Source organism: Ambystoma mexicanum, chromosome 4p (genome assembly GCF_040938575.1).
Source record: "Ambystoma mexicanum isolate Mex_15411 chromosome 4p, UKY_AmexF1_1, whole genome shotgun sequence".
Taxonomy (NCBI): domain Eukaryota; kingdom Metazoa; phylum Chordata; class Amphibia; order Caudata; family Ambystomatidae; genus Ambystoma; species Ambystoma mexicanum.
The window spans coordinates 1,021,810,013-1,021,826,937 of NC_090927.1; the positions used below are offsets into that span (position 1 = coordinate 1,021,810,013).

At 47.1% G+C, this 16,925-nt stretch overlaps 1 protein-coding gene across 2 annotated transcripts in view; it reads left to right on the forward strand.

Annotated features, from left to right (window-relative positions):
* Window positions 1-16,925, forward strand: part of TBC1D32 (TBC1 domain family member 32) — a 2,506,374-nt gene that overhangs the window by 208,282 nt on the left and 2,281,167 nt on the right. For both annotated transcript variants that reach the window (XM_069606604.1, XM_069606605.1), the window contains exon 5: window positions 2,848-3,009. In XM_069606604.1, coding sequence (XP_069462705.1) covers window positions 2,848-3,009 — 162 coding nt within the window. The remainder of the gene's footprint in view (window positions 1-2,847; window positions 3,010-16,925) is intronic.

The window sequence follows — 16,925 nt, forward strand, 5'->3', positions numbered from 1 at the left end:
ATAAACTGAGAGCACTATACCCCCTAACCTGGGAAACAGAGGCAATAGAATACCTGGGAATACAATTAACAAAAGCTTACAAAGGCCTGTATGGGGCAAATATATCACCCCTATGGAAACAATTGAGGGAAGACCTACATGAATGGGACGCCCAAGAATTATCCTGATTCGCACGCATTGTGGCACTTAAGATGACACTGCTACCCAGCCTGCTATACGTGGTGGGCTCGCTTCCGGGCGACACCTCCCCTGCTAAAATATGTAAGGCTCTACAGAAAGAGTTAACTACTTTTGTGTGGCACGGGAAAAAACCCAGAATACAAAAGAACGTGTTGACAAGGCCACCAATTTTAGGAGGACTTGGGGTTCCAGATATTCTGCCCGCGAATTGCGCCAATGATGAAATGGATGGGAAGGGACACACAAAATAGCTGGATGGGAATTGAGCAAGGGGTGACTACTATCCCCATTGTACCGTTACACGCGAGTGAGGGGCAGAGGGACAACTACTGGAAGCCACCAAAATATCGCTGAAAGGATGGGATGGAGCACTCAGAAGGCACCACATCACACCGGGCTTATGGCCCTTCAGCCCAGCGGCACCCAATCAGGATTGTACCCCGTGTAAGCAAAATAGGCTCTGGGATAATTAGGGACAGGCACAAACAATCCACTTAAAGGACTTTTTCAGGGAGAAAACCCTCTCTTATTTGAGGAATGCAAGAGAAGTTTGGTATAGGAGAAAGGGAAAGGTATACATATATACAAATTAGGCAATGGATAACACAGAAGGAGGTTAGGAAAGCAGCCACCAGGACCCTGATAGGGATGGAATTGACTCTGCAGGAGGGTATGATGACTAGGGCAATATCGAGGTTATATAGCCTGTTAGACAAGGCACAAGAAGGGGATACACTCACATACAAGGACAACTGGGATAGAGATCTGCACACACCCGTCACGGAGGAGGAATGGGGCAAATCTGGAGGAGGGCACAAAAGTCGTCCAAATGCACTGCTATTAAAGAAACAGCATATAGAATATGCTACAGGTGGTTCCTGACCCCACATAGGCTGCATAAAATGAACCCTAGTTACCCCTAACACCCACCCCCCCGCCCCCCGCAACCTGCTGGAGACAGTGTAGTGGCAGAGCAGCCTTACAGGCTTATACCATATGTGGTGGTCGTGCCCCAAGGCTACGATATATTGGAAGGAGGTTTTAGGACACATAAAAGAGATTACAGGGAAACAACTTAGTTTCAAACCAAAGGTGGTACTATTAAGAATAGAGGTGGAAGAAATGTATGCAGCTACCAGTAACACTGCTAACCTCCTCACCCATCTACTAATGGCAGCAAGGATGAGCCTTGCCCAGGGGTGGAAAAATTGGGATGGTCCCATAATAGCATACTGGTGGGTCAAAATCTGGAATGTATGGCCATGGAGAAAGTGGGAGCCCTGAGAGAGGGCAAGCACCAGAAATGTATTTCAGTATGGGACCCACTCCTAGAGTTTGTTAAGGAAAGGGAAGGCCGATATTACAGACCAACACTAATGAAAGCGATACAGAACTGAGGGTCATCGAAATTGGAAACAAAGCCTTAAGCTAATCGTGAAGAGCGGACGCACCGCACTCACCAAGTAACACAGAAATTGGAACCATACCGACTGGGGATAGGGTGAGGAGGGGAGGAGGGGAGTGAAAGATTTGGAAAATGTTATACTTACAGTTGGACTGGATCATAATGCACGACCACGGACCTTAGGTGGAACTTTGTTCGTACGGATACTCAAAACGGTAATTGAGATATATACTGAAGCAACTATGCCGTTAATGTTACGTAAACTGTGATTGTGTTTGAAAAATAAAGTTTTGAAAAATCAATTCATTAAATGTACACATCTAAAATGGATACATTTTTCTTGGCTGAAAACATATATCTTTGGTGAAGGTCCCATGCCAAATCAAGAACTATAGCAGTGGCATCCGCTTACTTCAGCGTCATTTGTCAATTTAAAAAAACAACTACTTATAGTGTACTTAAAATCTTATTCCTGACTATATGGGGAAATAGCATTTTTTTCCTAGAAGAACTATAAAGAGGACAGTGGAATAGAAAATGGCATGTTGATTCAATGGATAAGGTGCATATCTTACATCATGCTGGTAGTAATGGGTCTAAACGAAATGTTAGATATAACGTAATTTTGTGTGGGCATCTAATCACAATCAGGCATGACTCGCACCCTAAAGGGTTCTTTAAACAAAACATAAATAATTTAGGCTCTGGAATCCAACCGTTGGACTTTTGATAAAGTGCTTCAGTGCCCAGTCTGCAAAAGAATTCTTAATTTTACCTTTTGGGGTTGGTATTTGATTTCTATTCCCATTCCACAAGTCTGGAATTTTAAGCTCTTTCAGGATCAGTTTTATGGCGAGCCTCCATCTAATTTATGAGCTCCCACTGAAACATTAGGTCTTCGCAGCTATTAATTCTTACCTAAAATAAAATCCAGTTTAGCCAGGCTTTGTATTGTATTGGTTGCAGGCCTACTTCTAGGTATAGAGGAAATGCTTGGATTCCCTAGAAGATTTTTTTTTATCTCTTTCCGCTCATGTCTACTGCCTCTGTTTTCAGTTCTGCCTCATATAATGCAGCTGTAAATGCTTTATACCTATAAACGTCAAGGGCCTCTGGGACAATTTTGCCACTACATTTCTTGCCATTTTGTTTTGTCAGAAGCTCATTGCTCAAAGTACCGTATTTATCTCTGGCAATCTTCCTTCTTTACCTGTAGCATCATGATGTCTAAAAGTATTTTGAAAATGTGATTTTTGTTACAGTTATGAATTTGTGAAGTATCTTCGCCATTTTATAAAGAATTCCTTGGGGTCTGTGATAGAAGAGGAAACTGAAAATTGTACCATTGCTCAGAGTCGAGGTGAAGCATCTGGGTATGATACCCTCGTTCAGCATGTCACAAAAAATACTCGTGAATCGAAAGAGTGAGTACATTTTTAAAAATAGTAGCTATACCTGACCTATCCTATGCCATAGTAGTGTGCACTCTTTGCTGCTCTCTCTGCTCTCTCGCTTTGTGCTCTCTCTTGCTTTCTCACTCTTTCACTTTCTTTCTTTCTGTGGGTGAGAGTGGCATTGTCAAGTGTGCTTTCTCTGTTCTTTCTTGTCAGTGCATCAAAACATAAATTTGCCTAGAAGGTTTGAATGGATCAAAACCTCTAGCATTGGTTTTGGCAACCCTCCAGACCACAGTTGTCTAGCCTACTATGCCTGCACAGAAGTGGAAAGACCATATACAAATCAGGTTTGTGACCACGCTAAAAGCAGCAATCCAGCCCGAACTGCTAGGTCACATCCCTACTGCCTTCTGTTTTTTTTTTTCCATTCATTGCAATCTGATATGCTTACATTGGGCCTCATTACTAGTCTGGCGGTAACCCTCCTGGTGCTACCGATGGGTTGCCGCCAGACTCGTGACATTTAACCGGCACCTAGCTTGCCAGTGCCACCGTGACATTACTAGTCCGTTCGCGCTGGCAAGCTAGGTGGCGGTAAATGTTGTTCCCATCCACGGGAATGGGTTCACAGAAGCGCAGTCACCGTTGCTAATGGTGCCTGCGCTTCTGTGAAGTGTCTGCCTTCGAAGGGATTGTGTCCTCCGACGTATTCCTCATCTTAGATATCTCCTTCCAGCTCTGCTGGCTTCGGAAAATTTTTCTCTAGAGGGCGCTGCGCGTCGAAGTCCTCCGAGTCGATGTCCCTCGACCGCCGCCGTGTCGACGTCATCCTGCCTATAAAGGCCGCGCGCAGCGTCCGTTGCTCAGTTCCGTTTTTCCGCGCTTACTCAGTGCCTCGGAATACCGTTGCTCAGTTTTGTCAGGTTAATCCTATTTACCTCGAGTTATTCGATCCGTACTCGATGGCTTCTTCGTTGGAACCGACAACTCCTCGATCCGGCTTCAAAAAATGCCGAGATTGTGGGAAAAAGATGTCGCTGACTGACCCTCAAAGAGTTTGTCTGTGGTGTTTGGGAGCTGAACACCATTGTTCGGAGTGCGAGGACTGTATGTCCATGACAGCTAAGGCCCTGAAGGAGCGTAGGGGGAAGCTGGAGAAAGGTAAGACTTTTAAAGCTTCTTCTTCGTCGACGAAGTCGAGACATTCGTCTCCTCGTCACCATTCGCGCTCAAGGTCTCGGAGTGGGTCCCATCACTCCTCGAGATTGAAGCACTCGAAGAGGAGACGTCGAAGATCCCCTTCTCCGTCTTCCTCTTCCTCTGTTTCGCCAAAGAGAATTCCTTGCCCCACGAAACATAGTTCCCGGGCTGAATGGGAGGAATTCCGCAAAAATATGATGAGCGTCTTCGAGAAAGCGGCCTCGACCCCCTCGAAGACTGCCGAGAGCGATGCTCTGGTCGAAAGACCCAATGGTCAAAAACGCTGCGAGTCGCAGTACCCGGCGAAGGAAACCTCTTGAGCGCGTCTCAAACCCTCGAGTAGGACTATGACCTCCAAACCTTCCTCAAAGGTTCCGTCGACGAAGGTTCCGTCGACGCCGAGGTCGGTGTCTTCGACGCCGTTGTCGAAGGGACCTTCGACACACGGGTCTGTCGACTCGACGCCAGCTTCGACACCGGCGTCGACGCCAAGAAAAGTCACGGTTACGACACACCCAGTGACTATCCCCAGGTCCTCAATGACGATGGCGTTGAGATTGTCGAGCAGAATCCCAATTCTGTCGAGGTCATCGAGGCCTCCGCCTTTGTTTTCGACGCCACGCTCGAAGCCTTTGACGTCGGCGTCGACGACATCGACGTTTTCGAGGCCGATTATGACAAGTTCGGCACCCTCTGCCTTGGAAATGGGGTTTACACCCTTTATGAGTTCAGAACAATTGAGAACTATGTCCTCAATTATGGAAGAGGGTGAATTGTCTGAACAGGAAGACACATTTGAGTTGCAGGGACCTGTAACCCCAATTAGAGAGGAATTTTCCTCTGAAGAACGCAGGTTAAAGGATCTTCATGATTCCTTACATGAGGCAAGTGGGTTAGACACTTCCCCTGAGGTGGAGTTTGCTAGGCCAGACCCGGGGGAGTATGCTGAAACCCCCTATAGAGCCTTAATGGCCAGGATCACAGAGTTTATGGGGTGGTCTGCACCTTCACAATCTTTCCAACAAGATGACCTCACGGATATTCTCGACAAAGGCCCACAGGAGGATCCTGTGGTGCCTTTTCATAAAGCTCTTCAGAGGAAGATTATGACGAACAGGGAAACCCCAGATGTCGTCCCGGCAGTAAATAAAAAACTGTCTACAAAATACAGGGTATCTTCTACAGACCCAGAGTTTTTGTCAAAACACCCATCCCCAGAAAGTCTGGTGGTATAGGCAGCATCTTCTACCGATGTCAAGACGGCTTATCCTACCGTCCCACAGGACAGGGACGATAAAAAATATGATGCTATGGCAAAGAAAGTTTTTTCGGCATGTAGCATGGCGTTAAAATCTGTTAATGCTACTTGCACCCTTGCTAGATTCAGCCATACACTTTGGGAGTGTGCTTCTACAGCGGCTGACTGCATCCCGGAGGGAGAAGAAAGGGAGGCGTTCCTATCATACAGGACGGTAAAGACGCTATGTGCGAATCCCTCCAGACGGGCATTGATTCGGCTGACAGTATCAGCAGAGCAATGGCGGCAAGTACAACAACCAGGAGATTTGCTTGGTTGAGAAAGTCTGGTTTTGCCCCAGATGTGCAAGCCAGGCTCTTGAACATGCCATTCGATGGCTTTTCTTTGTTCGGGAAAAAGGGGGATGACAGTTTAGAGAAACTGCAAACTTCAAAAGCAGCAGCAAAATCCCTAGGCGCTGCAATCCGTCAGACACCTTTTCGTCCCACAGGAACCTCTGCGAGGGGCAAGTCCTTTCGCTTCTACTCCGCATTCGGAAGAGGTAGAGGACGACCGGCTCAAAGGGGACAAAGAAGAACTACCCGAGGTGGACGTGGTAGATATTCAAAAGCTGCAGCAACAGCAGGTGCCTCTTTACCATCGGCATCTGCATCAGCCGCCCCAAAACCACTCTGAGGACTTCCCTCACAGGACACCTGTAGGAGGCAGGTTGACTCAACATCTGGCGGTATGGCAGGCTATCACGTCAGATGCTTGGGCATTGGAAACAATTGCCCAAGGTTACTGCCTGCCTTTCCTACGCATACCTCAGAGTCATCCACCGGGGATCAGCTCTCAGAAAGCTCCAGATCCGCTCCTCTTGCAGGAAATTTTGGACCTGCTAGAGAAAGGTGCCATAGAACCGGTACCTGTAGCGGAGAGGAACAAAGGCTGGTACTCCCCTTACTTTCTCATTCCAAAGAAAGACAGAGGACTGAGACCCATCTTGGACTTGCGAGAATTGAACAAATTCCTCAGGAAAGACAAATTCAAGATGGTCACTCTTTCTCAGATCCTCCAGGCCCTTCAGTTCCAGGACTGGTTGGTATCTCTGGACCTTCAGGACGCTTATTTCCATGTGCCTATCCATCTCAAACACAGGAAATACCTGAGGTTCGCAATTGGCAACTCTCACTATCAATTTCGAGTGCTGCCATTTGGGCTGACCTCCGCCCCGAGGGTCTTCACCAAGTTAATGTCGGTAGTGGCGGCAAGTCTAAGGAGGGAACCTGGACGATAACTGGACGATTGGTTGATCAGGGCTGTTTCTTCGGAACAAGCTCAGATCCAGCTAAATCACGTTTGCCGCTCCCTTCACAGACTGGCTTTCTCCCTCAATTTAAAGAAGTCACAAATTATACCATCGCAGAGACTCCAGTTCATAGGAGCGATTCTGGACACTTCCCTGAGAAAAGCCTCGCCACCAGAGGTGAGACCTTCAGTGGTGGGCCTGTCGGGAGAACATTCTGAAAGGAGAACATTTTTGGCAACCCTGGCCGGAGATAACAGTAGTCACGGATGCCTCACTCACGGGGTGGGGAGCCCACGCCAACGACTTGACCATCAGCGGTCATTGGTCTCCATCGGAGTCCAGACTACATATCAACCTGTTACAGCTGAGAGCCGTCAGACTTGCGCTGAAGGCGTTCCTGCCAGCTGTACAAGGGAAAAACGTCCTGATAATGACGGACAACACGGTGGCCATGCATTACCTCAACAAAAGAGGAGGCGTAGGATCACTACCCCTGTGCAGAGAGGCGATGCAGCTCTGGTTTGGGCAATCCAAGAAGGAATCTCTCTATCGGCAGTTCACCTAGCCGGAGAGAAGAACTTGACAGCGGACGCTCTGAGCAGGCAGAGCACAGTCTCCCACGAGTGGGAACTAGCTCAGGAAGTCCTTCAAGAGATCTTCGCCCTTTGGGGAACCCCTCAGGTGGATCTGTTCGCCACCAGCCTCAACAGGAAATGCGATCTGTTCTGCTCAAGGGAATTTCCCCCGAGAGGAGCTCTGGGAGACGCGTTCATAGTGGACTGGGAGTTTCCGCTTCTGTACGCGTTCCCACAGGTCCCTGTCATTCCTCAAATGATCAGGAGGTTGAGAAGATTCCGGAGAACCATGATCCTAATTGCCCCGGATTGGGCCAGGAGAACGTGGTACCCGGACCTTCTAGACTTGTCCATCTGCCCTCCAATTCGACTTGCACTCAGAGAGAACCTACTCTCACAGAAGGGAGGTCAGGTTCTCCATCCAGACATCAAAACCCTCAACCTTCACGCTTGGCTTCTGAAAGGCTGAGGTACAAGGATTGGGACCTCCCTGATGATGATATGGAGGTGTTGCTTTCGGCAAGGAGGCCAGCAACAAAGTCTTTATACCGCTGCCGTTGGAACAGATTTTGCAGCTGGTGTAGAGAACAGAATATCGACCCTTTTTCATGTGGTACACCAATGGTTTTGTCCTTCCTACTATATTTGGCGAATTCAGGCCTTCAAGTTGGCACCATTAAGGGCTATCTCGCAGCGCTATCCATCTTTAAGCGCACTGCATAAGAACCATCCTATTTCAAGTTACCCTTGGTAATACAGTTTCTAAAGGGGTTAACCAATGTTTATCCCCCAAGACCATTTCAAGTTCCCCTATGGGATTTAAACTTAGTCCTAACTTTCCTGATGGGCACACCTTTCGAACCTCTCCATTCTTGTTCGTTAAAATTCCTTACCCATAAAACTGTTTTATTAATAGCACTTACATCTGCTAGAAGGGTGAGCGAATTACAAGCTCTTTCTTGTAAACCCCCTCACACAATCTTTCACAAAGACAAAGTTGTCCTGCAAGTGAAGCCTAATTTCCTCCCAAAGGTGGTTTCTGAATTCCATATCACTCAGAAGATTACCCTACCATCTTTCTATCCTCCTCCTCATCCGGGGAAAGAGGAAGAGAGGTTACACAGGCTAGACCCTAGAAGGGCTTTAAGTTTTTACATCAGTAGACTAGCCAGGATAAGACAGGCAGACCAGCTGTTTGTACGTTACACAGGTCACAAGCAGACCATTTCCAGATGGATCATTCTAGCCATTCTGGAATGTTATAAATTGGCAGGGAAAGAGCCCCCTCAAAACCTTAGGGCTCATTCGACCAGAGGTATTGCAGCTTCATCGGCCCTCAAAAGAGGTGTGCCGGTTAAAGACATCTGTGCGGCCGCTACATGGTCGTCTGTCCATACCTTTACACGATTTTACAACTTGGATTCCTCCTCCAGTCAAGAGACTAGGTTTGGAAGGGCTGTACTGCATTCTATTCATCAATAGAAGACAGCATGAAGTCAGTACTCCCTCCTCCAATAATAGAATACTGCTATGGGAGCCTATCTAAGATGAGGAATACGTCGAAGGACACAATCCCTTCGAAGAACAAGTTACTTCTTACCTTGTAACGTTCTTTCGACGGGATGTTCCTCCGACGTATTCCTCATCGACCCTCCCATCCATCCCCGCAGTTCTACTTCCCTTGTTGTTGCAGCTTATGCTCCTTCAAGGTGATTAGTCCAGTCCAGAAAGAATTATTGTGGGCTACAAAACGGAACTGAGCAACGGACGCTGCGCGCGGCCTTTATAGGCAGGATGACGTCGACGTCGATACGGCGGCTGTCGAGGGATATCGACTCGGAGGACGTCGACGCGCAGCGCCCTCTAGAGAAAAACTTTCCGAGGCCAGCAGAGCTGGAAGGAGATATCTAAAATGAGGAATACGTCGGAGGAACATCCCGTCGAAAGAACGTTACAAGGTAAGAAGTAACTTGTTCTTCTGTGGCTGCTGTGCCCGGCAGGGTCAGACCTGTCGGGCGCTGCGGCCCCTGCAGGCAAAGTTGTAATTTGCCGGTCTGGAAACAAGGGTGTCGGTGATCTTACCGGCACCCTTTTTTTCCGGACCGGCAAAGTCGTAATGAGGCCCACTGTCTCTCTAACTACCTCTTTCTATCTCATACTCTGTTAGTGTGGTCTTGTGGGCTATGGTTTGTCTCTCTCTCTCTGTCAGTGCAGTCTGGTACACACACGTTTTCCTTTAGTGTGGTCTGGTTTTGTAGCTGCCTGTTCCTTTCCCTCTGTGTCTCTCTCTCTCTCTCCCTTCACTCTGTTTCTCGACCCCTCTCTCTTCCTCCCCTCTTCCCCCCTCTCTGTCCTTCTCTGTGTCCCTCTGTGTGTGTGCCTCTTTCTCCTCCAATGTGTGTCTCTTTTGTCCCTCTCACTCTCCCGCTGTCTCGCCACCTGTTTGTCTATCAATTAAACATTGCCTTGATGCTTTCAGAGAAACAGACCATTGGTTTTAGGAGGAAAGGACACTCTTAGAGACAATGGGCCTCATTACGAATTTGGAGGCAGCCATGCCCTTAATAAGGGCATGGCTGCCTCCAAACTCGGGTCCGGGTGCCCTGAATGGGGAAATACCGGGCCATTCCGAGCAGACCTCGTAATAGGGCGGTAAGGGGTTAACGCTCCGGCACCTTTACCGGCGCCGTTAACCCCTTACCGCCCACCTCGTAATGAGGCCCAATATAGTGTGTATACTGGCAGTTAGGGAGATTTATCTTTTTTTTTGTGATTGAAATTTTTACTTCTAAGACATATTATACAAATGTGACAAATCTAATTAATAATCATAAAAATACAAACCTAAACGATCTTGGCATATAATTAACATTGTATGCAATAATTAAATCTGTAACTGAAAGAATTCAAGAAGAAAGTAAAACAGAAAAGAAGGAAAAAGGAAGTCTGAAATCGAGAAAGGACACAGAACCAGAAAGCATTTTGTCAGCCAATGTTATCATCAATCCAAAATCAGAAAAAAAATCATCATCAAACTTCATCCCCTCTCATAGTGAGACCCCCAGCACTTTTTGCTGGATTTCTGAACCTTTTTCTTTAAATCCTGAATGAGTGGAGCCTTTTTTCCCTCATTCATTCTTATGGGCTCTGTCTTTTGGAACTCTGTTCTCTGTGTTTTACTTTACTATGGAGTCTACTTTCCTCCATATCTCTTAATTCATCTGTATTTTACTATTGCAGCATGCATCTTTTTATGTACAGTGTTGCTGGGAACTCTTTGGATTCTCCTTTTGGATTATTTATTTATCCTTACTTAGTACTGTTCTTAAGGATAGGATACTAAAACTTTATATTCTGAGAGATTGGCACACAGCACCTTACGTTGAGTGCCAAAGGGATACCTAGTATCCCTACCCCCTTCTCTCTGCTCCTGTGACTTTTTAGTCACATAGACAACCTTCTAGTTATGGCTGGTTGCAGTGGACGTGTTCTACAAACTATTGTGCTATTTTTACCGCAAACTGTATTGCCAGTCCCAGTTGTGCACAATAGGGTCACCTAAGTACTAACTTGCCCTTGGGTGTCCTTGCCTAGGCTCCAGTATGCCTGGGCAGGCAGGAAGTGCGGGAGGAGTGTTTCAATCCCCTGCCCTCTGTCTGCCTGAATGGAACCAGCTCCCACAGGGGGTCTGGCTATCCTGATTGGACAGCCACCTGCCCCTTTCTGTAAACTGCTGAGAGAGATTGCAGAGCAGTGTGTGCTGAAACTGAATAAAAGTTGAGGTTCCTGAGGTGAAAGGCAAGTCGACCACTGGAAACTGAAGTAACCGAAGAAGAAGACTACCAGAGACACCTGCAGACCCTTTGCATCACCGTGAAGTGGCCACTGCTGTCCTGACCCTGTTTTCTATGCAACAGGGGAGCACTGTAGAGGACTCCTCCTTCCCTTTGGCTGGTGGGACCAACCAGCCCTGAGACGAACTACAATCTGAGCCATCTTCTGAGGTGCTGTGGCATCCCAGAGCTGCAAACCGTGAATACTAGACCTCTGACTCAATCGTAGTGCATCGTCTTGCAAAGGCTGAATCCGTCCAAGTGTTTGCTGAGCTCCAGGTGAACCTCCAGAGTCACAATCCGACTCATCCAAGTCCCCTCAACAGAGTGCAGGAGTCGAAGAAGAATGACCGGGCGAATTGTGTCCTTTGCTTGTGCTGCAGAAAAGGTGCCAAAACCGCAGACTGACCAGAGAAGCTGAAGACATCCATGCCAGCGGTCCTCCCTCGAGACTGCTGCTGAGAAATCCTGATCAGAGTCCAACCTTTCATCACCAAACCAAGGAATACCGACACCGGGTCCAGTGTTGCCATTCTGAGGAATTCCAGCCACAAACATTTCTTCTAAACTAAGGTACTGTGGGGAGAAAAGGTATTGTTACCTTAATCCAAGAAGTTGCTTGATAGCTTTGGAGTGCACATAGATGTGTCCAGGTGTCCACTCTTACCTCTCATCCAAACTGCCAGCTTGTGTCCCTTTTGCAAGTCCTTTAACAGGGTCTCCACCATTGTTTTTTTTTTTTAATAACACATTTTATTTGTTTTTAAAAACATACATTCCAAATGCAGACTCCAAGGGAGTCGAACCATGATATGACATCACAACAACAGGTCATTGGAATTACATAACATGTAATACTCCTTTGACATGTTTGTTCACAATAGCAGCATCACTTTACTTTACTGTCCATTACATCTTACATAGGTCCGGCAACAAGGCAGATCATTGAGCATCCTCCCACTTTTGCAAAATTTTCCCAGCTTTATCGGGACAACCTCTGGCCGTATACACTCTCTGTTCCATCGCTACACAGACATTTACATCAGCAACCCATTGTTCCACCTGCGGCAACACCTCTGATCCCCATAGCTTAGCTATGTTTCTCTTGATCAGGGCAGTTACGGTTGAGAAGAACAGTTTCTCATTTCTTGTCATCTCCCCTTCACCTTCTAGCCCCAACATCAACAATTTGGGTTCTCTAACTATTGCCTGACCCAAACTCTCGTAGGTATGTCACAGCATTGCTGCCAATGCTGGCGAATAAGCGACATTCCCATATTATATGAAAAAAGGTTCCCTCTTCTTGGCGACATCTGAGACAGTTGGGCTCTGTACTCCTACCTGAGCGGTAGAGTGCTACTCTCGGATAGTATACCCTGTGGAGTATCTTAAGCTGAATGAGTCGGAGCCTGGATGAAATGGCCGTTTTGTGAGGGTACATCAGGGCCGCCACCCATTCTTCTGGAAGGATTTCCCCCACATCCCTTTCCCATTTAAACTTCAGTTTCGACAACTCTGGTGTAAAAGGAGGTGATAACACTGTACATAGCAGAGGTGACCCTGCCGCCGACCTTGACCACCACAATGTTCCTTTCTATAGGGGTGCAGTCTGGCATGTTAGCTAAGATTGGGAGGTGTTTGTGTAGCGCATGTCTCAGTTGTGTATAGTGGTACCTTTCGCTTTCCGGAATGTCACATTTCGTCATAAGATCTTCAAAGGGTATCATTCCCCCGCCCTCCATCACATCTCCAGCCTTCATTATTCCTTTTGTTGCCCATTATGACCATCTCGGTAGCTTGCTCACCTCCGGTAGGTTCCCGTTTCCCCACAGTGATTGGACTGGCGTTACTTTTTTGTCCCAGCCTATGAACTTGTGTATCTCTACCCAAATCAATGTTGATTGGGCCACCGGTTTATGCGGGGTTGCCAATCTCGGGTTCTGCAAGAGCCCCTCCAATGGGGGTGGCCTTTGTCTCATTTCTATCTCGCCCCTTACATGTGGGAGTGATTTGTCCCCGTGTAACATGTCATTTACCACTTCCATCTGACTTGCCCAATAATAAGACTGTAGGCGCGGGAGCCCAATACCTCCCTCCCAAATCGATCTTTGAAGCGTACCAAGCGCTATTCTCGGATGCCCGCCTCCCCATAAAACCTTGCGTAGTATACATTCAATTTTGTGGAAGGTTACCACTGGGACATGTACTGGGGTATTCTGCAGGACATATAAGAAACGGAGTAGGGACATCATTTTGTACAATGCTGCTTTTCCCAGGAGGGTCAGCGGCAGGGACATCCAGTGGTATGTATCCTCCTTGAATTTTTCCACGATTGGCTGTAAATTCCTGTCCGTATATTCATTGAGGTTCTTAGGAATAAGTATTCCTAGTTATCTAAAACAGGTTCTCTCGACTCAGTATGGGCAGCCCTCCGGGATTATGCCCTCTATTTCTCTGACCGGGAAGAGTACAGATTTGGCCCAGTTTACCCTTAGCCCGCTAAAGGAACTGTACTGTTGCAGAATGTCCGTCACTATGGGACAAGAAGTAATCGGATCTCTGAGATATACCCATAGGTCATCCGCATATAGGGAGACCCTGTCCTCCCACTCTGCCAAACCCTTAAAGCCCTTCCAGCTTTGTGAATCTCTCAACAAACAAGCTAGGGGCTCCATGGCTAATGCAAAGAGTAATGCTGACAGGGGACAGCCTTGTCTCGTTCCCTTACCCAGTTTGAATGGTTTAGATGGCCAGCCATTGACTCTGGTTTCCGCCTCCGGGGAGTTGGATAGTAGTTGTATCCACCCCATAAATTCTGCACCAAATTCCAAATCCGTCTCATTATCTCCCATAGTGCCTCCCAATATACTGAGTCGAATGCTTTCTCAAAGTCTATTGCTAATAGTGCTAGGGGGTCGTTGGCGTTCTGCGCCCTTTCCAATGCTAAATGTAATCTGCGGATATTCATGCGTGTTGACCTGTTCTGCATGAAACCGCACTGGTCCGGGTGCACTAGGGACGTTATCACTTTTTGTAGTTTGATCGCTAGTATTTTGTAAATTCTGGTTTTCATTGCCCTATGAGCGTGTTTGGCATTGTCTAATGCTACATTTTGCAGGCGGTATTGCACTACTACAAGCGCTCTATGTGACTCGGGTTGATCTTGCGTTAGGTGGGCTCTCTCCACTTGCTGGACTTCTAGTTCTGCTGCAGCTATTTTTCCCTGTGTTTCTTCCTTGTAGCCGCCACCCAGGAGAGAATTTGTCCCCGGAGTACTGGCTTGTATGCCTCCCACAGCACCCCAGGGTTGTCCACAGACCCTACGTTCAACTCAAAGTATGTATTGGTCACAGACTGTATATGTTCTATAAGGTCCGGGAAACCCAAATAATAGGCGTTAAGACGCCATGATCTGGGGGGGGGGAGTGGTCTTGACGTTGCCACTTCCATCAGCAGGGGGGAGTGGTCCGATATTCCCCTCGGCAGGAGTTTTGCTACAATCGCCCTGTGGATACTTGTCGCAAAAATAAAGAAATAATCCAACCTGGACAATGAGGCATGCACTCCCGAGTGGTATGAATATTCTCTGGTATAGGGCTGTAGGGCACGCCATACGTCACGTGTGAATCGTGGGGTTTCTCCCTCGTAAGTGTGTCCTATCGAGTTCCACATTCATCACCTCATTAAAATCTCCCCCTAAAATCAACAAATCAGATGTGTCATTAGCAATCAGCGGGGTGATGTCATTTACTAATGCAGGCAGTAGCAGTAGCGCGGGGGCGAGTAGATTGCTAGCAGGCACGTTTTTTGATTCCATAGTGTTCCCTCTGCAAACGTTCCCTGTGTCCTGTGTCACTGTAGAGAGAGTGAAAGGTAGTGATTTATGAAGCAGTATGAGTACACCTCGTGAGCCCATAGTGAAGCCAGCGTGAAGTGCCGTGCGATAGTTGGTACGTTTAAAAAGGTTGCAAGTCGTGCCCGCTAAATGGGTTTCAGTGAGGAATGCTATATCTGGTAGGTGTTTGTTTAAGTATTGTACAACTAATCGCCTTTTGAGACTGCTCCCTAACCCGTTGACATTCCAGGTGAGAAGCTTTAAAGTACGATCTTTCACATTGGGCATATACTGCCCGTGTGTAGTAGGTCTAGAGTCGTATTCCGCCATGACTTTTCTGTAAAATTATGATTGTGTGTTTTCGATGTGCTGCAAGCTGCAAAGGATCTCTTTGTGGAGGTACATGGGTATATGCTTGAGGTGGTACGTTTGACATTCCATTTCAACCTTCAATTAACATTTTAAACCAAAAAGCAAACCAACCATTCCCTTTCCCCCCAACCCCCTCCCTATACTCCGCCTCAATCCAAAGTACCTGTCGCCCGAACAACAGCCTGGAGATAACTAAGAACTCTTAAATCTCCAGTATAAACAGAACAAAAGGAAAAAACACTATCCGGAGGGGGGAGCCCTTCTCGGAGCACCATCTCCTGCGCAGTCTGTTCGTGTCATTATTGTAGGATTAAATCATACGGCAGTGAACAGAGTCTGTGGGATAACATATTGTTGTATTGCTACGATCCATGCTGTTTCTTTAGTGCGGGACCCAGTTCCGGGTGTCTTGTCCCAGCACTTCTGGATTTCTAACAGAGGAGGCACGACCTGATCTGGGCTAGGGTTTTCCTCTCTGTCTAGTCGGTCTCACGGTCCAGTCGCCTTCATTGTGAGCTTCAGCCCATATCCAGGCCTCTTGTGGGTCGGTGAAATGTATCGTAGTTCCCTTATGGTAAATTTTGAGCTGCGCTGGGAAGAGCAGTCCGTATTTTACGTTCGTGAGTGCCAGCTGTCTTTTAAGGGGTTCAAATGATTGCAGTGCACGTTGGACCTCCCGAGTGTAGTCAGGGAAAAATGCAATCTGGGATCCATTGTGGGTGATTACCCCTTTTTAACGCGACATCTGTAGTAGGGCATCCCTGTCCCGGTAATTGAGCAGTTTAGCGATAACCGTTCGAGGCGGCGCCCCTTTCTCCACCATTGTTATTTCGTGTATCCTTACCTAGAGACTGAAGGTATCCACAGGAACATTTGCTGTTCTGCTGCTCTGTGAGACTTTGAGCTCTCTCCAAATGGACTTTTGCATATAGTTAGGGATCAGACTTTTAAAGTGTAAACTTGCGCTAAAACTGCCTCTAGAACCTTAACCTCTGCTTCTGCTTGACTAACCAACTGTTTTCCTTCATAAAAAACTTTATCTTATGTGGTTTTGCTAACTAAATACAATTACTGTATATCTTTGTGTGTACAAGAGTGCACGTTATTACTGATAATACAGTAGAACTGTCATTAGTGTCAAACTCTGTAACAACTGTAACCACAAGCAATAACCAACTAAGCAGTGGCCTTAGAAAAGTATCTATAAGTATTTCCATGTATGTTGGTTTAATTATCTAAGCATTTAGACACAGCCCTCTCATGGATCTCCTCCTTCGTCTCTAATCACACTCAAATCACGCTCCTCCACCCGTTCAGCTCCACTGCACGATCAGTAACAATGGGTGTGCCACAAGGAGAATCCGTTACCTCCCTAATCTTCAACTTCTACTTGTGCCCGCAATCGTTCGCTCCCACAACCTCACTTGCTACAACTACACAGACGATACCCAGATCATCCTTAAAATCCCAAAGTCATCAGGACCCAACAGTCCAGACCTGTCATCATGTCTCTCGGATATTGACCACTGGATGACTACCAACCACCTCATCCTGAACCCAGATAAAACTGAACTCCTAG